This window comes from Pipra filicauda, unplaced genomic scaffold, assembly GCF_003945595.2.
Source record: "Pipra filicauda isolate LSUMZ 115617 unplaced genomic scaffold, ASM394559v2 scaffold80_size11013439_pilon, whole genome shotgun sequence".
NCBI lineage: Eukaryota > Metazoa > Chordata > Aves > Passeriformes > Pipridae > Pipra > Pipra filicauda.
The window spans coordinates 233,450-260,780 of NW_024104987.1; the positions used below are offsets into that span (position 1 = coordinate 233,450).

Here is a 27,331-nt window from a genome sequence, read left to right on the forward strand (position 1 = left end):
GGATGAGAAGAATCCTTCCAAATGATAATTAACAAAGTCAAAAAATTGAGATAAGGAGGACATTAATTATTGTCATCTTACATCAGCAAATTCGAATGGGTAGAGTAGGCAGGTCTTTTCCATCAGCCGCTAAAACGCCTGGTTTACTGTGGACGCTCAAGGCGATACTTTAGTGAGACTTAGAGTCAAGAAACTTCACCTCTGCGTGCCTGTCTCTTGCTGGGTGAGCCCCGAGATGGCTCCGTGCTGCGTTCCGCCGGGGCTCCCGCTGCCTGGCCCGGCCCTGTCGGGCCGCCCGCTCCCGGGCCCCGCCTCGGCCGCGGGCCCGCCCCGGCCACAGTCCGCTCGCAGCATGGAGCCGCATCCCAGCTTCCGCGGCCGGCGGGCCCTGGTCACTGGGGCCGGCAAAGGTGGCCGGGGCCGGGGGTCGCGCCGGGCCGGGGGTCGCGCCGGGCCGGGGGCCGGGCCGGGCGGGCTGTGACGCCGTGTCCCCGCAGGGATCGGGCGCGCCGTGGCCGTGGCGCTGAGCAGGGCCGGGGCCCGCGTGACCGCGCTGAGCCGAACGGCGGCGGACCTGGAGAGCCTCGCGCGGGAGGTACCGGCCACCCCCCGTCCCGCCCGGGATAACCCCCCGGGCCCCCCGGCTCCCCCGCGGCCTCCCACCCACGCGGCCGCCCTCGCCGCAGTGCCCGGGCATCGAGCCCCTCTGCCTGGACCTGGCGGACTGGGACGCGGCGGAGGCGGCGGTGGGCGCGGCGGGGCCCTTCGAGCTGCTGGTGAACAACGCGGCGGTGGCGGAGCTGCAGCCCTTCCTGGAGGTGACGCGGGAGGCCTTGCAGAGGTGAGTGCCTGGCCCCGGCCTCCCCGGCGGAGGCTCTGGGACCGAGTCTGCCCCGCCAAGGTGTCGCACAGCCGTGAACGTCAAAAACGGTGGCAGAACTTTTCAGAAACAGGTGTCTTGAGACGAGAAGCAACTAGAAAGGACAGCAGCTGGTGCACACACACCAGACAGGCTGACACACACGCTTTTAGAAATGCCAAATGTCAGTTGATTGTTACTCCATATGTCCTTTTTCTTTACTGTCTGTTCATTCCTTACGTAATGACCTTTCCCCCTATAAACAGCAAAAGGAAACCAAACACTGGGTATTACGCCTGTTTCTCAGTAGCCAGAACCTGCAGTGTCACCTCCAGAATGGTGGGGTGCACCTGCCATCCCACTGGCACAGGAGGTGAGTGCCTTTGCTGCTCATCAAGCTCAGAGCTTCCAGTCTAGTTCCAACTTGGCCCCGGTTAAAGTGAAAGGCAGTTGTCACTAAGACAATTCAGAAACAGAGAAGACAAAGCCAGGTAAGGGAGCATAAAACGGTCACAGTGGGAAATTAAATTTGCTTACTACAATAACATGGCATCTTTTTCTCTGAAAAGCTCCATAGTTTGTCTGGGAGTGAGCTTTAGGATACAGGCTATGGGTGAGTCCACATCATTCTGAGAGGATGGGTCATGCTTTTACCCTACGTTAAAAACGTCCGTTGAGAGTCTATAATAAAGGATTTGTTTGTGACGAACATAAAAGGTATGGATTCTGCTAAGACCATTCTGCAGAACTGGCCTGACAAAGGACGGACGATATGGCAAACAGAAGAAACACTGCCTCTACCCACCTTACAACAGATTTGCTCTTTAGAGCTGTGTGAAAGATTTGCTTGACCCAAGAGTTGCCACTGGCTGAGGCCCAAGGGCTTAGTGTTTAAACTTTGTCAGAGGAAAGTCCATTAGGCTGATGAAGGACAGAGTCCTGAGGGAAACATGCCAGTGCACAACTGCACCTCCCCTGGCAGTGCCATGCCTGTGGCTGATGGAGAGCACTCCTGAGCATCCTGGCTCGGCCGACAGCTCAGCATTTGTCTGTGTCAGAGTATCACCAGTGTTTCCAAGAGACCAGCAGCACTTGTCCTCTGCTGCCTCTTAAAACAGCTGTCTGGCCTGGCCTACAACCACTCTGTAACGTTTAAATTTGATTTTATTTGTAGGTCTCTTGATGTGAATTTTGGGGCTGTGCTTCACGTTTCCCAGGTGAGGAAGAATTGTCACTGCTGCTGTCTCCATGAATAGCAGTGACTGTTGTACATAGCACAGATAAGTGTCCACTGTGGGGACTAAAGGGATGCAATCCAAAGTCAGCCTGACAACCTGCCCGTACAGACCCTTCAACACTTTGACTCTCCTGTAAGCAGGAGGCAGAGAGGACTTGCTTCCTCCAGACGTTTTTGCTCTTTTGGCTACCATAGATTTTTCTTGTTAGGATTCCGGCACTCCTTTTTTTTCTCTCCTTCCCCCTCCCAGATCGTTGCTCGGCAGATGATCGCGCAGGGAGTGGCAGGGGCTATTGTGAATGTCTCCAGCCAGGCCTCGCAGCGTGCGCTGAGGGATCACGCCGTTTACTGTAAGTATGTGCAGCTTCAGCAGTGTCCCTCTCAGTTCTGACCAGCTGGAGACCCACAGCCACCAAGCTGCCAGCTCCCAGTTCAGAGCAGTGAAATGTCCCGGTCTGTTCCAGACCAGGTGCTTTGTTATGCACTTAACGCCTCCCGTTCTTCCCTTCCCTTAAAGGTTCCACAAAAAGTGCTTTGGATATGCTGACCAAGGTAATGGCAATGGAACTGGGACCCCACAAGGTAAGAGTCTGTGAGAGAAGGTGTGAAAGCTGAACCTGAGCATTTCCTCAAGAGGAGCCTGCTTAGATTGTTTGTTGCTGCTGGTCCCAGATTAGGGTGAACACTGTGAACCCCACCGTGGTTATGACTGACATGGGGAGAATTAACTGGAGTGACCCTCAGAAATCCGCTGCCATGATTAATCGGATTCCCCTGGGAAAGTTTGCAGGTCAGTGGGATAGGTCTGTTCCCAGGCTGGGCTCTCGTGTTGTCTCTCAAGCCTTCCCTCTCACGGAACAGCCAGAGTTACTCTGCTGCTTTTTTGGGCAAAGTCACAGCTCTGCTGAATGCCTTCTGGCTGAACTCCTGAAGTATTTGACGAGGACTGGGTAAGAATCAACCTTCTCTTCCCCTCTTCTACAGCCTCCTCATCTTGGGACAAGTGAAATGAACTTACTCTGTTGTTCATAAATCTGACAGGATGTTTGCTGTGAACTAAGCATCATTTGATCACAAGGACTTTTTAATGTCCAGCTCTCAGCTATGCTGTCCTGGACACTGCATCAAGCACAGTTTGGAAGCAGAAATACTTCTGTGCTCTAATTACATGTAGAGGTCCAAGGCAGACCTCTTTGGATGCTTGTTTTTCTGATACAATTTGAGGTGTGCATTAGATGTTCTCTGTGTTTCATTGCAGAGGTGGATGATGTGGTGAACAGCATTCTCTTCCTGCTGAGTGGCAAGAGTGCTATGACAACTGGCAGCTCACTGATGGTTGATGGGGGCTTTCTTGTCTCCTAAGATGGCCCCTGCATTTCACCTTGGCCTTAATTTCCCTACTGGTACTGCATAGATGTAAACTGGATAGAAAACAATGACACAGACATAGTCTTGCTGGAGGGGCAGCAGGGCTGGAGCCTGTAGGAGAAGTGAGGCAGAAAATAACCTTTGGAAGGCTGCTATATAATAAAGCTCACATACATCGTCATGGAGAATGTTTATTGCACCAAATAAGGTTTTATCTTGTCACTCTACATGATGATTAAAAATTGGACCTCTCTTCCAACCCTGTTCCCCCCCCACAACCCTTCAGAAGCTCTCCCTGTTCCATCCAAAACCATAGAGCCTGTCTGCACTTTCAGTGGGAAGGGAAAGAAGTTAGCAGACTTCTCATTGCTTCCTTTGCTGTCTTTAGTAGAAAAAAACAAAATAGAGGCAACAACCCCAGCCCTGCTCTGCAGAGACTGGATTTTGGGGGGAGGCCCTGCTAAAGACTGATGGGGGGGAGCAGCACCATGCTGTCCTAGGGTGTGCACACACAAAAAGGCAAATGCATTGATTGCACAGAGCTGTTTCATGCACAGTTTGGCTAGTACCCAATAAAGCACCTAATGATTAGTTCTTCAGCTTCTCTTTTACTTCGACCCCTTCCAGGGCTGGTTATGATTTTTTTAACAGTCTCAGGCACATTCTGCTAGAGCACCAGTTTGTTAACTGTTAGCCACAGCAGGCTGGGCAAGGAGACCCTACCACCCTCCCAGCTGCTGTTGTCTCTCAGCACCATTGAAATCAGCTCCCTCCCCACTCCCACCAGGATATTCACCACCTGTTTCACCTGCAGGTTTAAAACAGGCATTTCCAGGACAGGACAGATGTCTCAGGCCTTTCAGCTTAGAGTTCAGGAGAGCCAAAACAGCCTGCTGCCCGAAGGAGCTACCTTGCCTTCCCCATTGTACCTCCCCTGGGGGCTGTACAGCCCCCAGCTGGTCTCCTGCCCCCACTGCCCCTTCACATCAACACTGACGTTAAATCAAAGAGACATTTAAAAAACACTGACTTCGTACATGATGAAGGGCCCTACACATCCCAGCCCCCTCCAGAAACACCCAGCTAATACGCAATCCCTCAGAGGACGACAACATGCTGAGCCAGCACCGAGGCCACAGCCCTCAAAACATGGTGCACTTTTTGCCAGGCTTCTTCACGGGCGGTGGGCAGAGCACAGCCCGGATGGCTTCATCAAACACCGTCTTCAAGCCCCGCTGTGTCAGGGCAGAGCACTCAAGGTACTTTACTGACCCTGGGGAAAGAGAGCTCCAGTTCAACCACTCTGGTTCTACCACCACACACTGTCCCTCACCCCCTCAATGCCACAGAGATCTGCCAGCACAGGAGACTCACCGATCTCCCGAGCCATGGCCAAGCCTTGGGGGTAGGTGATAGGAGCCAGTTTCTTATCACGTAACCTTTCGATGGTGTCCTTATCATCCCTCAAGTCCAGCTTGGTGCCCACCAGGATAATAGGTGTGTTTGGGCAATGGTGTCGGACCTCAGGGTACCACTGAAACAGAGAGACATGATAAGAAAAGTAGCTACAGCAATGGCCACAACCATGAGGATGTGTTCCTACTATTGGGAATGAGGGGTTTACTACTAGCTGACATGGTGTCAACACCTGCAGAGGATACTGCTGCCTACAGCTCTGAATATCTGCAGAAAGAGATCGGTGCAAATATAATAATGAACATGCTGAGACACAGAATCACGACAGGCAGTGCCCGTCAGCTCTGCACACAGTGCTTCCCTTAACTGCATTTTAGTTTCTAGAACACCCCTTAGGATGCAGATTCAAAAAGGCATTAACTTAGCTAAAGAAGTCATGAATAAAAAGCAGGCCCCGCTTAAAACCTGCAGACTATGACCTTCCCTCACCAAGACATGACTGCTTGAAATTTTGGGCTTGTAAGTGTGGTGCCGGGTGGGGCAGGGACCTCACTGGTTCTTCCCTTCCACTGTTTCACCCAGGAGGAGAATACTTTACCTTAGCTCTGACATTCTCAAAGGAGGCTGGACTCACGAGGGAGAAGCAGATCAAGAAAACATCCTGTGCAGAAACAAGAGGGTCAGCTGTGCAGAAAGAAACAGCTAAAGAGAATGGAGGGAGAGGGGAGAGGGATCCTGAGAGAGGACAATGTCCTCGCACAAGCAAGGACTGTGGCTTTAAGAAATTCTTGCCCATTAAGGGTGTTAAGCTAATTCAGAGAGGAAAGGAACGGACCTTGAGTGTATGACTACGTCTTCTTTCACAATGCTGAGCTCTGCATGTTAAAAGCCTGCGGCCACAAACATCTTAACGGTGCTAAGGGCTTCACCCTGGCAGCATGGCTACGTGGAGAATATTTCTAGTGCAGCACAACAGTGAGCCATCCTGCCAAGGGAGAGTGGAAACATGGAACTGGCTCAGCTGCACAGCAGCCTCATGCCATTCCTTTCACCTGAGCCTCCCTGGGGCACCCATAACTGTTCAAAGACCATTACAAAGCAGGGACTAGAACAGGACAATCTCTTCGGAGAAAATCAGCTGTGATACTTCTTAAACAACCAGAATTATGGGTACAGCTGCAGCAACTTGGACTTTCCTCAATGGAAAGAAGCATGCCTGTCCTTGGGAGCCTCCCTGTCTCAGAGAGGGAGCAGTTACAAGCCAGTCCAAGCCCAGCACTCACCGTCTGTGGGTAGGAAAGAGGCCGCAGTCGGTCATAGTCCTCTTGCCCTGCTGTATCCCAGAGGCCCAGGTTCACTGGTTTTCCATCTACCATCACATTGGCAGAATAGTTATCAAACCTGCCAAGGAGGAGTCCCTCATCAGTGACAATTTTGTGGTGACCTTCACATCTCTATACAAAATCCAAGAAGGCAGTGAATCAGGAAAGGGTACTGCAGCACAGTTCCAGTGGGGACAGTCTGCCTTCCTCACATACACAGCCACACCTCCAGTATCATCACAGTCTGACTTGGGACAGCCACCTCCTCACTTAAAAAACAACTTTTACACACACATGCATACAGATCAAAAAGCAACTGAGCCCAAGGTTATTACTCACACAGTGGGGATGTATTCTCCAGGAAAGGCATTTGTGGTGTAACTGATGAGCAAGCAGGTCTTCCCAACAGCTCTGCAGAGGATAAGAGTGAGGAACATAAAGAAGGGTACAGCAGGTAGCACTGAGGCAGTAAAACTCACCCTGCCCCCCCCAACTCCAAAACACAACGTTAGGCAAAAGGTTATTGTGTGAGAAAACAATCCTGTAGCAGACTGGAATTCCCTACTTGTCAGGGGCCAGGCCTGAACTCTTAGTGTGCACCCTGCCTGAGCACTCACTGACCCTGCTCTCTCCCATTCCTTTTCCCCATCCATTCAGCCTCAGCAAGACACCAGGCAAAACAGAGTGTTCCAGGAACCAAGAGAAGGAATAAATTAAGGCTGTGTGCTGGGCTCAACAGATCCATAATGGTCTAGCAAAACGGGTAAACAGGTGAAAAAACATGCGACAACACAGAACTCTACAAGCCCCTCAGATACAGGAATTTAGTATCAATAAATACAAAGGGAAAACAATAAGTATCCATAAACAAAAATTAACTTAAAATTGACCACTGACAGTTTGGAAAGAGATCAATTTAGAGGGCTGAAGTATCAGCTTAGGGCTTTGCTGAAGGCTAGTGGGAGTAGCAAGGGCCAGGTCTGGCTGGCAAGAGCGTAAGCACACAGACTTTAGCCAGCCCTGTACATTTCCTAAGGGAAAGCTTTGTTGTAAGAACAGAGGAGTACCAGCAGTGTGAGCAACTTCCTTTATCACTGAGAAAGTTGTGAACTGCAGACAACCTTCCAGAAAAACAGACCATGAGTGCCAGGGAAAGCTGGCTGTGAGGTGCCTGAGAGAAGCTGAATAGTCAGCAGAGTTGCATATCCCCTACCCAATTCTGTAATCAGAGTAACATAAGGAAAGACTTCAGGAGTAAGGGAGAGACTCTAGCAGAGTACACAGTCCCCTGGATGCACCAGGATGATTTAGTCTACACTGTCTATTTGGTCTTAAACCAAAACACAAGACAGCACACCTTCAGCTGAAGTCCATTTACAACATCCTGTGCTCCCAGTTGTTCCTCTCTCCTCCACAATAAGGCTGTTTTGGTGGTCGGCTTTCTCCTCTTTCCCTCTTTAGCCCCCACAGACTGGAACCTGAAGGCCTTACCCCAAATGTGTATTTGAGGTGGTGACATGCCTGGGAAAGGGGAAAGACCAGTCCCTGCCTAAGACCAGTTCACATTTAGGTCTCGGTACCTCAACTCTGAGCTTCCTGTGGTGATCAGAAAAGTAAACTGGAATTGTGAGGAAAAATATGCAGGATGAGCTAGGAAAGTTACAAAGCACCATAAATCTAGTGCATGCCTGCATCTTGCACACAGATGTGTTCTAAGAAAAAGGAATTCAGAAAGAGCCTAAAGAAAAGAGCAAAAAGGGTGACAAGGGGCACATGATAAAATCAGAAAGAGCAACACACTTCACCTCGGAACAAACAACAAAAGGACATATGAGAGGAACCTGCGAAGATTTTCGGGAGGACTCTGTGATGAATCAAACATGTACAATGAAAAATGGTGAAATACGGGCACCTAAAACAACGAGGAGATAGACGTAAAACCCAAGAGAAGCCGGTGTTTGCTACCCAGGCAGCCCGATGGGGCTGGGGAGCGCCTGGGGACCGAGACTCAAGTTCATCAACTAAGGACGGAGCGGGGCAGGAGTGCGCGGGCCGCCGCAAGGTCCCGATCTCCCGCCGGGCCACGACGGCTGCTAGGCCCGCAGGCCCCGCCTGAGCCGGGACCGCGGCGATCCAGGCCGGGTCGGGCCTCGCCGCCCGGCGCGGGGCCTCCCGCCGGCGGAGCGGCTCTCCCGAGCCGCGGGGCGGGGCCGGCCAGCCGGACCTCCCTCCCTTCATCCCTCCCTCCCTCCGCGCCGCCGGGCCCGGTCCCGCTTTGTGCGGGGCTGCGGGGGCCGGGGCGACCCCGCCCGCACTCACCCGTCGCCCACCACAACACACTTGATCGCCTGCATCTGCCCGCGATGGCGGCGCCGCGACTGCGCCGCAGTGACCGCCCGCGGGGCGGGGCGGGGCCGAGCCGAGCCGAGTCCAGCCGAGCCGAGCCGAGTCCAGCCGAGCCGAGCCCAGCCGAGCCGAGCCCAGCCGAGCCGAGCCGAGTCCAGCCGAGCCGAGCCGAGCCGAGCCGAGACCAGCCGAGCCCGCCCCGCCCACAGGCCCCGCCCCGCCGCTCCCCGGGGCTCCGCCGCGGACCGGGGGGACGGAGAAGCGGCGGCCCCGCGGCCCCGCCCTGGGAAACACGCGGCGGGGCCTGTTCGGGGCCGGCTCCCGCACCGGGGGCCACCGGCTCAAGAACGAAGCTTTGAAACCTGGTTACGGTGTAGGTGCAGATTTCGCTGTCACCAACCAGGAGCTGCAGGTAAAGTTCTGTGGCTTCCTCCACCTCGAACAGAGGTGCCCACTGCAGTGGCCCTGTCTCAAAACAACAGGCTTTGCTTTTCCCTTACAGATGACGTAGCTGTCACCACAGACTCGCTCTTCGTGATTGGGGAATGCCTTCCCAGCTTCTCTGCTTTTACCTTAGTCCAGAACCAAAACCTTACCCAGCTTATCCACCTGTAACAGCCATTTAGCTCCAGGACAGGCTGGCAGGGTTTTCAGGAGAGTAACACAGCAGACAGCCCCGCCCTCCACATCAGCCAAACATCCAGCTCATCCTTGTCCAGTCTTATGGCAAAATACAAAAGCTCTTTATTAAAAAAGCAGAGCAAAACCCAATATAAAAAATCATGAACACAAACCAACCAGTCCACGCAGAAACTTTCATTTTCCATTTGTCTCCTAAAATATGTACTGCAAGATCATTGTTGTTGCCCCAGACTCATTGAAGGAACTCACAGGAGGCTCTCAAGACTGCTGGCCCCTTTCTCCAATTCAGACTCCCGCAACCCTTCCCTTTCTCCAGGTCACACAAGGCCTTGTGCTGTCAGGAGAGGAATCGCCTTCTCTCCCTTTATGCTCTTAGAGGCAACTCCTCTGTTTTGAGACAGAAGCATTGCTCCTCTCCAGGGTAAGGCCACAGCACTCAGCTTCAGGGGCCTGGAAAGCCATGAGGACAGTTTTGCCATTTGTCACAGTGAAATCAAATCCTGTTGCATATTGGCCACAACATCTTCAGCCAAGGGCTGCAGTTCATAGTGAAGAAGCACAGATGCTGACCCCCAATCACCCACTGGCCCCTTCTCTGCCAGTCAGTGTTGTAGAAGTTGAACCACAGCCAAAGCCCAGCTGTCCCACAGGGACATGGACAGCACTGCACCACAGCCCCTCTACACAACTGTTTCTGTCCATGCTGAACACAAATCTACTGCCCACCAACACAGCCAGAGCCACAGCAGGGAGGGTAAATGAGCCAGAGAGGGCCCTGTGAGACTTTGCTTCCCTCTGTAAGCACTGGGTGAAAAAGCACAGATGTGTAAGATACGGTGCTTCCAGAAGTTTCAGGACCCCAAATGGCTTCTGCCCACAGGGAGCTGTGAACACTACTGTCACCTTTTATCAGGTTTCACTGTGAACAGCTCTGGCATCCAAACGAATGCTGCAGAAGGACTCTGGCAGGGAACATACAAACCAACCCCCCAGTAGCAACAGGGTGTGCTGACAGGCTGGTGCTGTGTAAAAGGACACAGAAAATACTTTAAACACTGTGGCAGCTCAGGGGAAGGGCTCCACATCATGCACTCAGACCCACGAGCCTGGATGGTTGTTTCCTCCTCCCTTTTATGTGGTCAGGAAGAAGACTTATAAAGAGCGAGAACAATTTTCTGTGCTTGCAAGCCTTTGTGTCATCCCGCTCTGATAAAACTGTCCTGTTTAGGAAGAAGGAGCTGTACCTGAGTTGCTCACCCTCTCCTGACAGCACGTATTTGGATCCTTTAAGCCATGCTCTCATTTCCTAGAACTGTGGGTTCCAAAGGGGGGTCCCTGCACATATGCCATGATGGCATTTTGCAAGAAACTTGCTCGCTGGGCCTCCTCTTCCCTCACCCTGGAGATCTCGGCCTCTTTCATTCTCAGCTTCTCCAGCAGCAGAGAGACCTCACCCTCTTTGTCCAGCAGCACTTCACGGTGATTATTTGACAAGGCTGTAAAAGAGCAGCATTAGTAAACAAAATTAAGGTGTCCCTAGAATAAATAAGAACATGTTATAGACACAGCCACAGGCAATGGAAGTGGGATGGTCAACAAGCACATGAGAGAAGCTGCATGAGACAACATGAGAGGTTTTGCACAGACAGCATGTTACACTTCACTGTGCGGGAAACCCAAACATTTTGCTTGCTGTGCAGCTTTGGGTAGTTATCTGAGTCTTGGTCTCTATAAAATGAGGACAAGAATCCCTGCAAATACACCAGGATGGAGAGTACAACTCATAAGTGTACGCACAGGCAGGAAGTGCAGGTGTTACTACCTGTAAGCACAGCTCAGTTCCAGACCCAGTGCAGGGTAACTCAGCATTACCATTTGAGAAGCATGAAAGAATCCATCACCTTTCAGCTGTCTTTCCAGAGCTGCAATCTTCTCTCTCAGCCCGTCCTGTGCTGTGCGTTCAGCTTCCAGGTGCCCAATCTGCTCCTGTAATTCCACCTTCACCTTATTCACTTCTGTCACTTTCTCCTCTTCCTTACTGTTCAGGTCCTGACACACAAAGACAAATCCATGAATGACCAAACAACTTCAGCAACTTGTTCTGTCCCTGTGGTGACCATCTCTACTGCAGTCCAAATTACCTGCTGAAGTTCCTCCAGCCGCCTCCTGAGTCCATCAGCATGCAGGCTCAATTGTTTGGCTCTGGCCTGGGCTTCAGCAACCATTTCTTTTTGCTTAAGGCAGCAGTTCTGAGCTTCATCCCGTGACTCAGTCATCAGCCGCAGCTTCTCTTCTAGGTGTTCAAGTCGTTGCTGCTGTAAGACACAAAGGAAAATGAAAACATCAGTCCCACTCCACTCCTGTGAAGGAATTCTCCCCTTTTTGTTCCTAACACAGTGAACCCTTGGCTGAGTCAACTGGCACTGAAGAACAAGCATGGGGCTTGGCCATAACAGACACAGCCTTGCTCCTTGCAGATAGGAATGACCCCAAGCTGCTGCTTCTTGCCAGGGAGGACACTGATGGAGACTGACTCACTGAGAAAGAGGCAGGTCCTGGGCAGATGCACTTGATGCCACCACCAGTCTTCACAACCAATGCTCTCCCTTCACTTCCTTCATACTCCAAAAGGTTCTGAAGCACCACTGTGTGCAGCTAAGCAACTGCTGGGTCCCACACATCAGCTTTTCTATGTCTGTAACTCAGTGAAGCATTTTCTTTCGGGATGTTACATATAAGTAACATTCTAATAGCTTTTTCGTGTTTTCCTCATCCCTTGTTCTCTTTCACAGGATATTAGCTTCATTGCCATTTTCACAAAGTTCTATTCAAACAGTGACTTTATTTGTCCAGCAGCAGTAGCCACCTGAAGAAACTTTTCTGAGTCCAGAGAAACAGGAACACCCCATGAAAGTTGCCATTAAATGGAAGGATCGACATCTGGCTGTTGGCTTCAGAAGCTGGCAACTTAAATGAAACCTGCTTTGACAGTATCCACATCAGTTCTGTTACTACTGGAGACAGTTCAAATCAGACTTTTCAAGGCTCCTTCTTCAGCAATCACACCATTTGCAGGCCAGTGAAACCCAGAGAGGGGAGTTACATAGCAGTTCCCCAAGACTAAATCATAGGTTAGGCAGCCAAATCACTTCTTTCACACAGGGGCAGGGCTACAGACAGGTCTTATCCTCACCTCCTCCAAGCGGGCCTGAGTCCGGGCTTTTAGTAACTCCTCCTCTGCTTGGCCTCGCTCAGCAAGTGCAGCTGCTTTGACTTGGCTCAGCTCCTGCCACAGGAACATGGAAAAATCATTCCAGACAGAGAACCTGCATCACTGCAACACTGACCAGAAAACATTAGCAGCTTCCAGTCGCAGGCTACAACATGACACAGATCTCCCTCTCACTCAGGGGCAGTGAAAGCAAGTCAAGATGACAAACCTTTTCTTCCCCCAAGACTGCCATCACAATTCAATGAGAATTTCAGTTATACGAGGGCAAGTAATAGGTAAAGCTTTCCAAAACAAGGCAACAGGAGAGGGCAGTGCTGAATGTAGCTGGGAAAACAGATACGGAGAAATATGCTACACTACTTGAGACCACATGGGAAACCCATGAAGTCAAATCTCGGTAAAACTCTCACCATGTTCAATGGAATCCTTATTTCTGTTCAATTCGAATTTAGAAGTTTCTCCTTGGGACTTTCTCCTTCCTTAGTCCAAAGCAGTAAAAATAATTTTAACTGTTATACTGCTCTTTTCTGTTCTTCTCTAGACCACAAGACAATCTTTACAGAGGTGAGCAATGGAAGACTCCACAAAGCTCCCCTGGCAGCCTGCTCTTTGCACTGCTACATGAGCGTTCAAACATGCCTGCAGCATCCTTTCTCACCTCCTCCAGAGATATCCTGATGGTCTCCAGCCTCTGGATCCTGTCCTGCATGGAACGTTCACTGGCCTCAATGTGCTGTGTCATATGATCCACCTGCAAAGCAGCAGAAACCATTTAAGCAAGTGCTAGAAAAGTATTCCCATTTCCAGGTGTACCAGCAGGGCCATTTGCCATGAGAGAGAAGCGTCGTCTCACTGACCCACCTACCACCTAAGAAAAACTCTGACCTCTCTAGAGCTCCCTTAGGAAACTGTAATAGAGACAGAATCTGCCGTCTAGAAACTGGGAACTTCTAGGCAGAGATCCCTCCCAGGCCATGACGAAAGATACAGAGCCCAAGTTCTCATTGTCAAGTGGTACAAAACACCACAGATTCATTTTCCAGCTACAATGTGGCTAAAATCTTCCTGGCACATGTCTTTTCTTAGAAGATTTCAAAATCTTCAGAGAAATCTATTGGTGTAATTTTATTTTTGAGCGATTTCACACCTCAATAAACACTGCAAAGAGAACTGATCATAGTCTCTTGTCCGGTCCACACTCAGAAACAACCCCCCTTGAAGCATAACAGGGAAAGAACTGGCATGCTGAGCACCGTTAAGAGGATTGTTGTGTATAGCATGTATATCTCAATTTCCTCCATTAAAGCATCTTTATTTCAGAAGTAGGACAAGACTGCTTATTCATAAATACGTCTGTGCATAGCAAGACTAACACAAGGGCCAGCTCCCAGCCTCTCTTGGAGCATCTCATACCACTCTGGCCCAGACTCTTGCAAGCTACAAAATCTTACTAGCTGGTAGAATGTCTTGTGACCTCTTAAAGCAGGCTTTGCTTGAAGAAATGGCCCATTACTCCCACAGTAACTCTGAGTCCACTAACTTTTCAACCTTTTTAAAAGCACCTGACAGCAAACAATGACCTCCAGTGGTGCCTGTATGTCAGGACCAAAGAAAGACTAACCTCGGGATGCTGCAGAAACCCCATCCTTACCTCTTTTACCCGAAGGGATTCCATGTCTTCAAGGCTTTGTTTAAATCTTCTCTTCTCCATTTCCAGACGTTCTGCAAATCAAAAGCAGGCATATCACAGTTCTGGCATTCCTGCCACGCAGGCTGTATTCATACTTTTATCACACACTCTGCTGCCCTTCCTCTGTGACTGCCCTGTGCCATTGACTCATGAACAGTGATCCCAACCACAGGTGTCCACTAGTTGTTTCTGCTCCTCCACTCACCCTCAGCCTGCACAGCCCGAAGCTTCAGCTCTGCAGTTGTAGTGGCCAAGTCTTGTTTTACCTGGAACAGCTGATCCTGCTGAACTTTGCACTTCCTCTCCAACTCACCCACCTACAAGAAAATTACCACCACAAAGGATTTTCTTTTCCTATTAGCAGAAAAAGTTGGTTGTACAGGACAATGAGTACAGACACAACCAAGGATCAAAGCAGAAAACATATAGACAGAGCAGAAGTTATATATGTTCAAGTCCGCCTTCTCAGTCTCGGACTTAGTTTCCTACCTGGTTTCTCAGCAGCAGATTTTTCTCACTGGCAGCAGACAAGTCATGCAAAAGCTTGCCTTCTCGATCAGCACTTTCCTGCAAACAAAATCAAAATTAAAAACCTGTACTCACCTTAGTTCTTGCACTATCAACCTATGCCAACCAACACCACACCCAGTCAAATCCAACCTACCCCATAAACACCATGGCTCCTCTTCATACCTAGCACTCACCTATCTAATTTACACAAGAATTTTTGTCGTGGTGGCTTTAGTTAACCCACTAGTACTAAAAAAATCACACTTCTCTATCCCTTGCAGCATCCCCCAAATCTACACAAACAACTTATGACCTGGAGCCTTGCCTTCAAACCTAACTAGGACTTATTCAGCTCACCTGTTTTTGTTGCTGGAGCTCCCTAAAGTGGCACTCAGCCACACTGGTTTGTTCCTGTTTCATGGCATTCAGCAGCTCTCCCAAGTTGTGCACCTTCTGCTCAGACAGAGCCAGGGCAGCTTCAGTCATCTGCAGCCTTTAAAGAGAAACACTTCCTGGAGTCTTTTCCAAGGCAGACACTGCAGCGAGATCTCCACACCATCTGGTACAAGGTGCTAGCACCTATCTGGCAGTAGATGAAACCAAGCTAACTGAGGCAATTTTTGCCCCTAGGAAAAGGACACCACTGACCTCTGTACCCAGCAGCATCTGCAAACAGTGACCTGGGACTTCTCAGGGCCCAGTGTTCTGGTGCCCTTTGCATTTTCCCTGCCCAGACCCCTCCAGAATTCGCTCACTCTCACAGAACAAAGCTGGCTATTTTATACCACTGCAAGATTGTTTAAAATTAGGGACAGAATTTTAAATGTGAGTAGCAGAAGCAATTTGCTTATTCTGTCCATGAGAGGGACATGTCCACACCAGGGCATGGCATAATAAAACTGCCTCTACCTGGCATAACTGAATTAGCCTGGATCAGGAGTGTTTGAAGTCTAAGCACTGTCATGTGCGTATGACTCTGCATAACCTAACACTGCTTTTGGGAAGCTCCACCCCACTGTTCCTAGGCCAGGCTCCTTCATATCTGCAGTGGTTCTCACTGCCAGGGGAAGCAGGCACAGCCTCCTGCCAGGCTGTAAACCATGCAAGGAACAAGCCCCCATCCCACCCGCACAATCATTTTTCTTCCTTTTCACCCTCTGTAATTCACTTGCTCGTACACCAAGGCACTGTAATTTTACTTAAAAGCTGGCTAAGTGTCTAATGTGGCCAACTCAAAGGCATGATCTGACCCCAATTTCTGGATATTACTGCAGAACTAAGCAAAACAGTAAACCAGCTACTCTACAAGGTTATCCCCCTTAGCAGCTCTGCTCGGTCCTGTGTCTATAGCACAGACAATGGGAAGGAGAAGGTTTTCCTCCTCCATACTTGGCTTTCAGTGAATTCATAATGGAGTGCTGTTCATCCAATGCTTCCTGCAGTTGGCTGACTCGTGCTGCGGACACTCTGCATTTCGGAGACAAAAAAAAGAAAGAAAACAAAAAGGTGGGTAATTTCTCACAGGAAATGGGAGAGGGCTCAATTCTGCCATCGAAGAGCAGAAAGCACTTAGAAATCCAACCCACCTCTCACTCTTGGCTTTTTCTTCTTTCTGCTTGTCTACGGTGTCCATAAAATCCAAGAACTGTGAACAGGGCAAAATTCAGGGAGAAAATGAACTGCATCAGCTTAAAACAGGTACACTTCTCGTGCTTCTCTTCCCAGAAACAGCTGAAGACAGCTCAAGCTACTATTGGAAGCAAACTGGAGGTCTGATGCATTTATTAGCACATCTGAATGAGATTATCAGCTATAGGGACTCTGCACCCTGCGGTGCCAGAAGAAAACACACTCAGATCTCTAGGTTTATACCACTTGGGACATATCAAAGTAGCTGCAAAAGAACTGAAAAGTATGAATATGGGTAAAGAAAAATCACCGCAACTCCTGCAGAATCCAGAGTGAATATGTTCAGCAGGGATGTGTCCGTACCCATACTTGTCATTTGACTTGATTCCCAGTCAATGTAGCTCAGAGGAAGGATCCAATGTACCCAAACCATGCTGTGTGCCTGCCCATAAAGATGCACGTGCAACTTCAGGTGCACAATATTACTGTCACTGAGTGTTCTGTGGGGCTCCAAGGGAAAGCAAAGGATTCCAACTGCCCTATTTGAACTGCCAACATGTAAGATTGCTGACCTGCTTGTTCTTCTCATCCTTCAGATTCAAGACCTCCTTGTTGAGGATGTACACTTGGTTCTGGGCCTTACTCAGGATAGCCTCACGGTCTTGGTTGTGATCCAAGGCTTGTTCTGATGCAGAGAGCAGGAGAGCATGCACAAGTTTCTAAAGTGACAGAACAGCAAGCACTGCTGGAAGAAACAGCGCTCAGGATGACACCTGGCTATCAGAAGCACCGGGGAAGCTTCCCTTCTCAGGGTGGCCCTTGTAGAGACCTCTCACCTTACACCACCAGGTGGGATGAGATATAAGAGAGCACTGTGTATTGGGTAATCAATATCCCAGGGATAGGAAAGCTGTTCAATTCTGCTGTGGGCAGGACAACAACAGCCCGCACAAGCCACATCAAAACTTGGCTACTCAGAGGCAAACTAATCTCAAGTTCTCCCACATTCCCATGGCACAGTAATCTCTGACTCAATCCAAATTATTTTTTTGCTCTTGCTAGTGAAAGTGACACTTCCAACTTGACCAGCTCTCACTAAAGGACAAGAGGAAGCGATGTAGGGCTTCCTGTAGAAATGCTGTTGAGAAAGGGAGGAAAGGAGGAATAGCTCTCTTCTGGAGCAGTAAGTGCCCTATTTCTCTCAAGTGCCGAAGTGGGAAAGGAGTTAGTGACTCTTTACTGCACAACACATCATACTTACCCACAGCTTTCAAGATGTCGCAAGGAACATTGTTCCCTGCCAGCTCCAGCCTCTTCAGTGACTTGTTTCTGTGCAGGCAGTTCAGCAAAGCTCGGCCACCCAGAAGCCCAATATTATTCCATCGCAAATCTATACACAAAGCAAACTTTCACCATGGTAGTCACACATCTGCTGAAAAACACAAGGCCCAAGAAACCCCACGCTCTTTATACATCTACAAGCGTGGCTAACTAATCCCAGATGGTCTTAGCATAAACACAGGTGAACACTGTCTCCCCTTTCAAGATGAATGAGAAGGAGAGAAAGTAATAGACAAAGCAGGAAAGGTAGATGTATCTTCTTTAAAGTGCAGAAAGCCACTACAGTTCAAAATCTACACAAGTCTGCCTCTTGTGAGCCTTCCTTCTACAGCCAAAATCTGCAGATGAGAAAGAACTCGCAACAAAAGCCATGTTCTCCTGAAGGAAATTCCAGCAAAATTCCATATAAGGACAAAGCAAGTGTGAAGTAAGCCTCAGAGTCTGTCACGAGGCATGCCAGCAGCATCTACAGATAGGAATGAACACACTCCCTCCTCTGCTAAGGACTGTTCTGCTCCAACTACACAATTCTTCAGCTGCGGGTTTGGATCCAGAGATTCCAACTACAGTTGCCATTCTCCAAAGACCATGGGGTTGCGACCTTTCCCTGCACAACGACAGCAATGCACTCCAGACCGACAGGAACTGGGAACGACACCAACCAGTTGCCAGAAGTCAGGGCAGCCTGCAAGGAACCTGAAGATATATATGTGCGTGTGTGCATGCGTAATGTACATGGGCAAAGAACTCTTACCCAGCTCCTGAAGACTGGCATTTTGTGTCAGTGCCACGGCCAGCTCTCCAGCCCCTTGATGGTTAATCTGGTTATTGCGCAGATCCAGCCGCTGGAGAAAGTTGTTTGCTCCCAGTCCTTGGCAGAAAAAGGAGAAGCCTTCCTCCCACATGCCAAGGCTGTTCCATTCTAAGGTTAGGCTAGGAAAATCAGACAGGATTGGAGTTTGTGGAGTAAATGGACAGCTGCATGAGCTTGAATGATACGTGGATCATGGTACCCAGTCAAACACCCAGCTCCACGAACAGACTTGGTTTCAGAGAGCAGGATGCTGCCACGACCTGGCATCCTTTGAAAGGGCGCCTCCTGTTCTCACTCCTTCATCTCTCCCACCTGTCACAAGAAATTGTACCACTCGATGTTCCTCCCACCCCAATAAAAAACACCCTCAGCCCTTTTCAACTGTTGTGCTCCATCTAACAGGAATAACACAAAGAGAGGTAGACACAATTTTTTTACCTCCGGATGGATTTGTTCTGCCTAAGAAGTTTTCCCAAAGCCTCGGCTCCCACAGTTCGTAGGTTATTTCCCTGAAACAGAAGTCCCAGATGATGAGTAGGCTACATCTGTCCCAGTCCGCCTACCCCATCAAACACCACCAGGTGCACCCCAGCTGTAGTGCCGATTTCAGTTGGACGAAGGTAGTCCAACCACCATTTGTTTCACGTGTCAGCTTTCCACAAAATTAAAAGCCCTGAAGGAACAGTGGATCTACACACCTCTGGTCTTGTGAGGCACCATGACCAAGAGCTTGCAAAAATCACAGGATAGCACAGGATCATCATGGGCCACAATGGGACAGAAAATGATGATTCTAGATAAGTAGAACCATTTCAATATACTTCATTAAAAAGGGCTCAGTTAGCACTAGCACAAATGAGAAAGAAAGGTGTGACACAGTTTGCGACTGTATATTCAAGAGAATAGCTGTATGTCAGAGGAGTACAGACAGAAAGTCACTCTCAGTAGAGTGACCATCACACCTGAAGGCAGATGCCCAGTGCCAAGGCCAGGCCACCCAAAAGGCATTGGCAAGCTGGATAAATTCTACAGAAGCACAAGTGAAACAGTTAGTAACTCACTGATCAATACAGAGACACAAAGAAACCCCTACATATGCCTCATCTGACTAAGCAGCAGTGGACAAAAGATATATAGCTATAACTTCCTATCAAAACACAGTAACCGAATACAAATGGATAAAGATGATGTGCAAAGTAACTTTGCAACGTTGTGACATGGTGTTAAGGACACGACACAAGGAACAAGTCACTTGAGAACAAAATCCTTACAGAAGTATGAAGTATGAACAATCCTGCACCAGAACTGTCCAGTTCTAATTCTGACTAAGCCTGTGCTCCTTTTTTCTCGTCCACCACTTTGTCCTAATTCTATTTGAACAGACTCACCTTCAGATCCAAAGATTTGACTGTGGTGTTGGAGCAAAGACCATGCAACAGAAGTTTTACACCTGAGTGGGAAAAAAAAGAGCTGTTTATTCCATCGTGGAACCCTTTGCCCGAGCTGAGAGTGTATGGTCCTGTCAAACAGCCAGCTCAGGAGACGTGGCTTCGAGAAACGAATGACTTGGTAAACGACCACTGCTGCTGGAAAGCGTGAGCCTGAGTTTTTGGGGCAGGAGACTGTTTACACAGTCTCAAAGAGGTGTCTGGGCAGAGCTGCACGGGAGCTTGTGCACCTGAGTGACCCAGCCCCGAGCTCAGCCCACGCCTGGAGAGGCCCCACAGCCACGGCTGTGCTGCCCCGGGAGCGCCTTCACTGCCGGCGGCTTTAACCAGCCGGATTGTCCCTTCCGTCCACGGCCAACGACAGCAGAGCCGCCTTCGAAGAGGGACGGAACCGAGGGGCGCTTGACCACCCACACTGTCACAGACCGGGCGCCTTCAGCGCCCCGAGACACGAGCGACCTCCCGCCCCGCCGCCGGGCCCCGCTCGCCGCCGGCAGAGCGCGGAGCCGGGCCCGTTCCGCCGGCCCGGCCTGAGGGGGCGGCGGGGGCACCCCCGAAGCGAGTCCCGCGCGCACCTTCCTCGCTCAGGCCGCAGTCGCCGAGCAACAGCGCGGCGAAGGGCGCGGCCCCGGGCAGCAGCCGGCCCAGCGCGCCGCACGTCTGCAGCGACAGGCTCTGCGCCGTCAGGTCCAGGCGGGCCCGCGCCCCGCCGGGCTCCCGCAGCCGCCGCAGCACGGCCTCCTGCGGGGCCGCGCCCGCCGCCGCACACAGCCGCGCGTACTCCCGGCGGAACCGCTCCATGGCCGCGGCCCCGCCGGCCCCGCTCCACGGCCGCGCGTGCTCCCCCCGGCCCCGCTCCATGGCCGCGGCCCCGCCCGCCGCGCGCCTGCGGGAGGCGGGGCCGGCGGCGCGCGGGACATGGAGGAGCGGGACGGCCGCGCCGGAGGCTTCAGGAAGGTGCGGCGGTCCCGGGAGGGGGGCTCGGTCCCGGGCGGGGGGGTTCGGGCCTGCTCATCCCTTCCTCTCTCCGCGCAGGACACCGTGGACCGGCTGCTCCGCCTGCATTTCCGGGACGGGAGGACACGAGGTACCGGGGCAGCGGCGGGCGGTACCGGGAGGGCCCGGGCGCGGCTGGCTGGGCCCCCGCCTGCCGTGAGCGCCTTGTCGTTGCAGTGAACGGGGACGCGCAGCTGCTGATGGCCGAGATGCTGAACGTCTTCGTCCGAGGTGAGCGCGCGGGGTCAGCCCCAGCCGCCCTGTGGACCCGTTACCGACCGGCGGGCCCCCCCCCGCCCCAGCCTTCGCCCCGAGCATCCAGCACTTCGTCTCATCCCCGGGCGGGACCCCCCCTCCCTGGCAGCTCCCCCCTCTCACTGCCCTCCGCTTTCCCTTGTCCTGCAGAAGCGGCGGCACGGGCAGCGCGGCAGGCTCAGACAGAGGACCTGGAGAAGGTGGATATTGAGCATCTGGAGAAAGTGCTGCCGCAGCTGGTATGTAACCGTGGGCCTCAACTGCACGGGAGCAGGATGAGGATGTGAGCTGAAACAGCTTAATGCTCTTCCCCTTGGGAGATGTTTCAGGAACCTGGCCTATGTGCTGACTGGCTTGCTGCTCTCTCCTTACAGCTTCTGGATTTCTAGAGGCCTCCTGAAGCACATGCTGCCTGCCAGCAGATGGTCCTGACCTGACAGCAAACATCTGTCTCAGCCTTAGAGTCCAGCTCTGGGAAAAACAGTTTCAGCTTTTTCTTCCTCTGTTGTTTTGCTTCTGTTTCCCCTCTCCTTTACCAAGCACAATACAGCCCATAGCAATGATGCTGTCAGATACTATTTTTGAGAAGAGGCTGTCGTAGGCTTGTTTTGTTCAGCTGAGTATGTAACTGTTTCCATCTCGCTGCTTTACTCCTGTAACAGGGGCCTGTACTTCACAGCATGGTAAGATGCTTTTGCTTTCTCAGCTAATGTGAGAAACAGGTGCTGCTTCACAGAGATGCATGGAAAGACTTAATGACTGGAAATACCATCCAGCCTTCAGGCTCTCCTTGCCTCAGCAGGCAGCTGTGACAGCAACTCTAGTAGCTCCAAGCCTGTCTAATGAATAGGTCGTTAACAGGAGCTCAGTCACAGGCTCTTGCCAAGAGCAGGTAACTGATCTTTATTTTATAAATAAACAGTGTCTGTCCCTCACTACCTTCCAGTATTTCTCTAGAGCTGTGACATCAAAGAATACTTGGAACCTTTTAACCATTTGATATTCTCCTCAGAAGCTGCTTCCCCTCTGCTATAAATTTGTTCTCACAAACATCAGTAAGTTAAAAACCCGTCTCCCTCCCTTTGCTGTAATTAATCATCAAAAGTCAAGTTGCTTCAAAGACTTGAAGAGTTTCCCCCTCACCCACCCTCTTCCCTAAATCTTTGTAGGAGGAAAGGAAAAAAGGACAAAATAACAAACAGCATGTGTGAGAATCCCACATCACGGGACAGCCTGGCCCCTCTGGCAGTGGGGGGAAGGGAAGAGGGGTGGGGAGCAGGGGGGCGCTATGAAATAAGAAACCTCACACATGTGGGCAGGACCCACACAACCCAAGTGGCTTTGTTGGGAAGTGCGTGGCCCCTGCAGGAGCACCACTGACGGGCCATGGCTCGGGGCCTGCACTCCTGCTGTGGGATCAGCAGCAAGCAGGCCTGTTCCCAGGGACAGCTGTGGCAGGCTGAGGCTCAGTAGGTCCTTGTACTCTTTTCAGCCAGGAGCTATCAGGGTCATTCCTCAGGACACCAGCCACTTGGAAACCTCATGAAAACCGCAGTTTAATACACATTCTGATGACAGTACCAGCTTAAGCAGTCCCCAGCAGCCCTCTGCCACTCAGCCAAGACAACTGTTTGTGCAGCTGTGCAACGCACCCTGTGAAGGAACTGATCTACTTCAGCCTTCAGCCCCACAACCATTGGTAAAAAAAAGGCAATAGCAAAAAAATGCAACTAATGCTACCTTTGAATGCCCCAAAACCCCAGGGATGAGTTCAGCTATTACAGCAGAAGTGATACTGAAACAAAACTAGCTCATCAGGTACCTGCAGGTATTGTTCTGCAGCAGGGCCGAAATCCTTGTAGCAAGCAGCTTAGTGAACAGCCTGCAGTTTTAAATGTCAGGGCATCTTGTCCCCCTTAAAGAATTCAGTCCTACTTTCTTGCCTTTTCCAGATTTCAGATCCTCATCTCTCCCTCCTCTCTGACTCCTACTGACACAGGTCCCAAAGCTGCTGCCATAAAAAGGCTCGAGTTCCCTTCACTGACACACACAAGCATTGACTCAAGAGAATTGCTGATGTGGACATTAGTAGTAAAGCAGCATTTTAATAGCAGCAACAGCTAAAACTAACTCTTCTTTGCATAGGGAAGAGGAATAAGACCTCTGATCTAGCTGTTAAAGGTACTGATTTTTCATTCTTGTGCTTGTATTGGGTTCGATGCGTGGCTGAGTCACACAAGGGTCAAGCACAGGCAGAACTGCAATATGAAGTCTAGTCCTCATCCCTGCACTTAACCCATGAAACTGCCCCAGGAATACTGATATTGCTGCTTGTATCCCTAAACTACTTCTGTTTTCCCACCTCAGGTACTTGCAGGTGACAGTTACAGTGCTTGCTCTTTATGAAACTGGCAGAATCAGAACAGCTAAGCAAATTGGCACTATTTGGTGTCTCCTGTGCTCTTCAAAAAATAAGGACAAGCACATCTGAAGGCACACTGCAACAACTTCCTTCAAACCACACTGCTTATTCTAACCCTGGGAATCAAAAACACCAGCACAAGTATTTCCCCACCTATCATTAGCAATGGCTTCTGGTTTCCCCCCCAATATATCCTGCATAAATTCAGCAAAGCAGCTCTAGCTACAGTCTGCCTCTGACTTGTATGACATGAGTAAGCCTGACACAGCACCTGAACCAAGATACAGACAGTCCTATGGAAGGTAGGCTCAGTCCACACTTAATCCACTAAAGCAATAAACTTTAAACATCATTTTAATGGTTTTTTGGTTTGCTGTGGTATGCCTTTTATAGCCTGTCAAGCACCAGAAGAGCTTGCTTTCCACAGGGAGGATTTAGAGCGGCAGCTGTACACAGTGCTCTCACATTCCCCACTGCCAGTGGCCGCACACATTCCCTGTTTATGTTTGGGTGTCATATAAGAAATCAATCTACTTTTTTGGTAAAGCATTCTGCTCCCTCTGCTTTGAGTCTTCTTTTTCCTCTTACACCTTTCTTTCATGCCTCCCCCTCCCTCCAAGTTTCTTCAAAGCATCTAGGACCATTTGGAAATAATTAGACCTGAAGGGAAATGTTGGCCAGGCTGGGAGACAATGACAAGTGCCAGGAACCCTGGGTGCCCTTTCTAGCCACTTTGAAGTTCATTCAGATGGTACAAAGCTCTGTTTTGCTTTGTTAAAAAAAAAAATGGGAGGAAGAGAATGAAGCATGACAGGCCCATTGAAAAGGGAGCAGGTTCCTGTGAACTGACAGAGAGACCAAGTGCCGGGGCAAGAAACATTATCAAAGGGACCGACCAAAAGGGCTCCCACGGCCACTCTGCTTTATTACATATACAAATTGTGCAGATGTGCATGTAGTGCAGGGAAGAAACAAGGAAAATGGAAAACATGGTATTACTATACCATGGAACCCCAGCTCTCCATGGATCACTGACCCACGGAGAAGACTTCAAATAGAATCCAGCTCCATGGCTGCTGTGGCACTACAGAGTTCATCTCCAGTGTAATGGCAATTCTAACCAACAACATTCATCCCCACATGACATCTGCAGAAGGCAATGACCCGGACTGGGGCTTTCCCCCAACACGAGCGGTGGTGCAGGGCATGGCCACCGTGCTCCAGGAACACTCCAACCACCAACCAAAGAGACCCTTTAACTGGATGGCTTTTTCCTTGCTGTAATTACTGGTGTTAATCATACACAGTGAAAATAGAACTAGAGCTTAGGGCAGAAATAATCTCAAGAGGCATTCCATGAACAGATACCTGTGTTCTTTGTTAGTAAGATTCTGGCAACTGAACACAATACAAGGGCAGCAGCCCAAGAGGTTCACAGGAAAGGCCAACTGAACTGGTTTAAGTGACCTAAGTGCTTCCTCTTCATTCACTTTCCAGGTATCTATATCCAAAATTATCAGCAGCACTAACCCCACCCAGCAAGAAGCAGAGAGAAGTCTTGTTTTAGGCATCACTTAACGACTATAGTTAAAGCTGAACCAGATTGTATCTTGATGCTAGAATCCAGGCAGATAGACTCAAGTGATCTCTGAAGGTAGAACTGGGAAGATTGAATTTAAAAATATGGACAGAAACAAAGTCCTTCACAGAAAGTATATAGAAATTATATCCCACTTATTTCTCTATGCTTATTATTTGCATGCAAGAAACCTTAAATTTAACTTCTAACCTTGCTTCTGTAGTCACAAAGACCATAAACAGGCCTTCCACTCCTCCACCAGGTGCAACTGGCATCTGAAATAGCAATTCTCTTTATAACTAATGTTCATACAGACTAGCTCTCCAGAGCCACTAACAATTTCTTACGCATTCTGAGTAAGTTCATCAAGACAGGGGGACAGCTGATTGCTCACTGATCCAGTAGCCCAGGATGCTTCATCTCTTTCCACCTACAAAAAAAACCCCACAGGAGCATTAAAACACCTAACATGTAATTTGCACTGTCTCATTTCTCAATAATATGATCTTGTGGCTGAGGGTTCTGGACACTGCTGTGCTCAGGCAGTCTTGGGGACCACATGGGAGCACTTAGGGAGATGGAATGGTAAACACATCATAACTTTTGGAGCAGGGAACTTCATCCTTCATGTTATTAATATGTATGTTAGAGCATATTATTAACCTTTCATACTAGCTGTTAAATGGGAAACCTGCATGGGCAGGTGAGATGATATTTTGTACTTTGTCCAGATAATCTTTACTTGGGAAAGAAAACTCTAAAGTGCAATGCTTCAAACAAACTGGAAGCAGGCAACAGTGAAGATCCTGTTTCCCAGTGCATCAGTATCTCAGCACCAATCTATACCAGACCGGCCACAGCAGGGAAATACAGCAACGCACTGTTGGGAGCCTTCAGACCTTATGGTCTGCTTGTTGGAGCTGAGGGCCCCACAGTATCTTCCAGAAACAAATACTAAAAGTTAATATTTGGCATTAGTAGCCAGGGATTTCCATATAAGCATTACTAGTTTTGTTGCTGTTAAGGGGGCTGATTTAATGTCTCTTTTTTTTTTTTCCTTTTTTTGATTTCCTCTCTTCTCTCTCCCTCTTGTCTTTGCCACTGCATCAAAAAGTGAATATTGCCAACTGTTTATTTCAGGAATCCTTCTTCTAATTATCTCATATTTTGTATAAATTCACATAAAAACCACACACATAAGCTATTTGTTTGGGAACTAAAAACAAGATTGCAGTTTTCTGATGAGGATAAACCAAGAAAAAATTAGTAATGGAAACTTGGTTGCAATCTTCATTATGGAAAACCACTACCGGTTTGCAGTGAAGATTTAAAACAGGAAGACCAGCTAAAAAAAATTCAAGAGAAAGAAAAGTACTAAAACAGACTACAGAAGCAAAAGGGAAAATAATACCAGAGATTTAACAGATGACATTGGCCTTTGGTATGTAGAATGTCCTGCCTATTAATATTTGAACAACACTGGCAGAGTTAAGAGCTCAGTGCATCAAACCAAAAACATAGTTAAGAATGCTGCAAGCATATGGATTAGGCATCAGACTCCCCAGTGTTCAGAGCCTGCACTCAGATCCTTCTCCAGTGAAGGCTCAGGTTCAAGTCACAAACCGATGCGTGATCAACAAGCAGTGAACCAAGTTCCTGCATGCACAAGCTGACATCTGCAACAATACTGGCAACATCCAACACGTTTGGCAGAGAGGAGCCTGCCTTTTGGGGCAGTTTAGAATGAGCAGAGCTCTCCTCTGATTTCATGATACCTGGCAGCTTCAGCCATTTGGGGATTTTCCCAGGGGTCCTTCTCACGCCCTGCAGAGCTCCCTGTGTGCTGGCTGCTTCCGGACACTCGCTGCTCTTTTTGTCGCTTCCCGCTTCTGGTTCAGGCAGGGACGGAGCTCTCGATGCTACAGACGATGAAGCAGAAGGAACTAATGATCTGGAAAAACACCTGAGAAAGAAAATAAGCAAGGAGAATTAAGCTTCATTTTTCATAATAAACCCTGTACCACCACCACCTTTAAATTTTTTAAGTCAGATTGAAAAGGTTCTTCTTTTTCCACAATAGAAGCACTAGGATTTACTTGATTTAGTCACTGAAATCCTACTTTGCAAAGGACTCACAAAGCTATGAAGTTGAGTATGACAGTATGACTGTTTCTGGAGAGCAGGAAGCCCTAGCATCTTCAAAGAACATTTCTTTGTAGTAAGAT

The 27,331-nt window shown here is 49.6% G+C and overlaps 5 protein-coding genes across 8 annotated transcripts in view; 2 read left to right on the plus strand and 3 right to left on the minus strand.

The window, feature by feature from the left end:
* Positions 1-223: 223 nt before the first annotated feature.
* On the plus strand, positions 224-4,055 carry DCXR (dicarbonyl and L-xylulose reductase). Its single transcript, XM_027716725.2, has 8 exons — positions 224-410; positions 498-595; positions 687-841; positions 2,034-2,076; positions 2,347-2,446; positions 2,614-2,678; positions 2,769-2,886; positions 3,355-4,055. The coding sequence occupies exons 1-8, from the start codon at positions 236-238 to the stop codon at positions 3,456-3,458; spliced, it is 858 nt and encodes a 285-aa protein (XP_027572526.1). The 5' UTR covers positions 224-235; the 3' UTR covers positions 3,459-4,055.
* Positions 3,636-8,691, minus strand: RAC3 (Rac family small GTPase 3). 2 transcript variants are annotated; one of them, XM_027716734.2, is made up of 6 exons: positions 8,522-8,691; positions 6,542-6,613; positions 6,164-6,281; positions 5,479-5,541; positions 4,839-4,998; positions 3,636-4,737 (listed from the first exon to the last, which is right to left on the minus strand). In XM_027716734.2, the coding sequence occupies exons 1-6, from the start codon at positions 8,554-8,556 to the stop codon at positions 4,607-4,609; spliced, it is 579 nt and encodes a 192-aa protein (XP_027572535.1). In that variant the 5' UTR covers positions 8,557-8,691; the 3' UTR covers positions 3,636-4,606. The 2 variants fall into 2 exon arrangements, with proteins under 2 accessions (XP_027572535.1, XP_039246199.1); XM_039390265.1 differs by having other exon boundaries at positions 8,543-8,623.
* A 578-nt stretch (positions 8,692-9,269) lies between these two features.
* Positions 9,270-20,718, minus strand: LRRC45 (leucine rich repeat containing 45). 2 transcript variants are annotated; one of them, XM_027716568.2, is made up of 17 exons: positions 20,430-20,718; positions 19,795-19,856; positions 18,845-18,915; positions 18,347-18,525; positions 17,513-17,641; positions 16,824-16,936; positions 16,209-16,267; positions 16,012-16,089; positions 14,980-15,115; positions 14,602-14,679; positions 14,318-14,429; positions 14,074-14,144; positions 13,081-13,173; positions 12,384-12,476; positions 11,332-11,505; positions 11,092-11,239; positions 9,270-10,686 (listed from the first exon to the last, which is right to left on the minus strand). In XM_027716568.2, the coding sequence occupies exons 1-17, from the start codon at positions 20,713-20,715 to the stop codon at positions 10,490-10,492; spliced, it is 2,079 nt and encodes a 692-aa protein (XP_027572369.2). In that variant the 5' UTR covers positions 20,716-20,718; the 3' UTR covers positions 9,270-10,489. The 2 variants fall into 2 exon arrangements, with proteins under 2 accessions (XP_027572369.2, XP_039246198.1); XM_039390264.1 differs by lacking the exons at positions 16,824-16,936; positions 17,513-17,641; positions 18,347-18,525; positions 18,845-18,915 and having other exon boundaries at positions 20,430-20,714.
* Positions 20,719-20,739: 21 nt separating this feature from the next.
* Positions 20,740-22,053, plus strand: CENPX (centromere protein X). Of its 2 annotated transcripts, XM_027716735.2 has the most exons (5): positions 20,740-20,811; positions 20,890-20,941; positions 21,028-21,081; positions 21,256-21,344; positions 21,480-22,053. In XM_027716735.2, the coding sequence occupies exons 1-5, from the start codon at positions 20,773-20,775 to the stop codon at positions 21,492-21,494; spliced, it is 249 nt and encodes an 82-aa protein (XP_027572536.1). In that variant the 5' UTR covers positions 20,740-20,772; the 3' UTR covers positions 21,495-22,053. The 2 variants fall into 2 exon arrangements, with proteins under 2 accessions (XP_027572536.1, XP_039246200.1); XM_039390266.1 differs by having other exon boundaries at positions 20,758-20,941.
* Positions 21,985-27,331, minus strand: part of ASPSCR1 (ASPSCR1 tether for SLC2A4, UBX domain containing) — a 37,086-nt gene continuing 31,739 nt past the window's right edge. Inside the window, exons 15-16 of the mRNA XM_027716599.2 lie at positions 26,882-27,069; positions 21,985-25,536 (exon numbers count right to left, since the gene is read on the minus strand). Of these exons, the coding sequence (XP_027572400.1) occupies positions 25,523-25,536; positions 26,882-27,069 (202 nt within the window). The 3' untranslated portion in view covers positions 21,985-25,522. The remainder of the gene's footprint in view (positions 25,537-26,881; positions 27,070-27,331) is intronic.

Excerpts from the sequence above, each read along its gene's own strand:
- DCXR (XM_027716725.2), top strand. The coding sequence starts at position 236 with ATGGCTCCGTGCTGCGTTCCGCCGGGGCTCCCGCTGCCTGGCCCGGCC. Across the intron at positions 596-686 it reads TGGAGAGCCTCGCGCGGGAG|TGCCCGGGCATCGAGCCCCT; the intron begins GTACCGGCCACC and ends CCCTCGCCGCAG. Across the intron at positions 842-2,033 it reads ACGCGGGAGGCCTTGCAGAG|GTCTCTTGATGTGAATTTTG; the intron begins GTGAGTGCCTGG and ends TTTTATTTGTAG.
- RAC3 (XM_027716734.2), bottom strand. The coding sequence starts at position 8,556 with ATGCAGGCGATCAAGTGTGTTGTGGTGGGCGACGG. Across the intron at positions 5,542-6,163 it reads CTCTTTCCTACCCACAGACG|GATGTTTTCTTGATCTGCTT; the intron begins GTGAGTGCTGGG and ends GTTTCTGCACAG. Across the intron at positions 4,999-5,478 it reads TTGAGAATGTCAGAGCTAAG|TGGTACCCTGAGGTCCGACA; the intron begins GTAAAGTATTCT and ends TCTCTGTTTCAG.
- LRRC45 (XM_027716568.2), bottom strand. The coding sequence starts at position 20,715 with ATGGAGCGGGGCCGGGGGGAGCACGCGCGGCCGTGGAGCGGGGCCGGC. Across the intron at positions 15,116-16,011 it reads ATGAATTCACTGAAAGCCAA|GCTGCAGATGACTGAAGCTG; the intron begins GTATGGAGGAGG and ends TTCTCTTTAAAG. Across the intron at positions 12,477-13,080 it reads TCAGGATATCTCTGGAGGAG|GAGCTGAGCCAAGTCAAAGC; the intron begins GTGAGAAAGGAT and ends TTCCTGTGGCAG.
- CENPX (XM_039390266.1), top strand. The coding sequence starts at position 20,773 with ATGGAGGAGCGGGACGGCCGCGCCGGAGGCTTCAGGAAGGTGCGGCGG. Across the intron at positions 20,942-21,027 it reads CCGGGACGGGAGGACACGAG|TGAACGGGGACGCGCAGCTG; the intron begins GTACCGGGGCAG and ends TTGTCGTTGCAG. Across the intron at positions 21,082-21,255 it reads GCTGAACGTCTTCGTCCGAG|AAGCGGCGGCACGGGCAGCG; the intron begins GTGAGCGCGCGG and ends CTTGTCCTGCAG.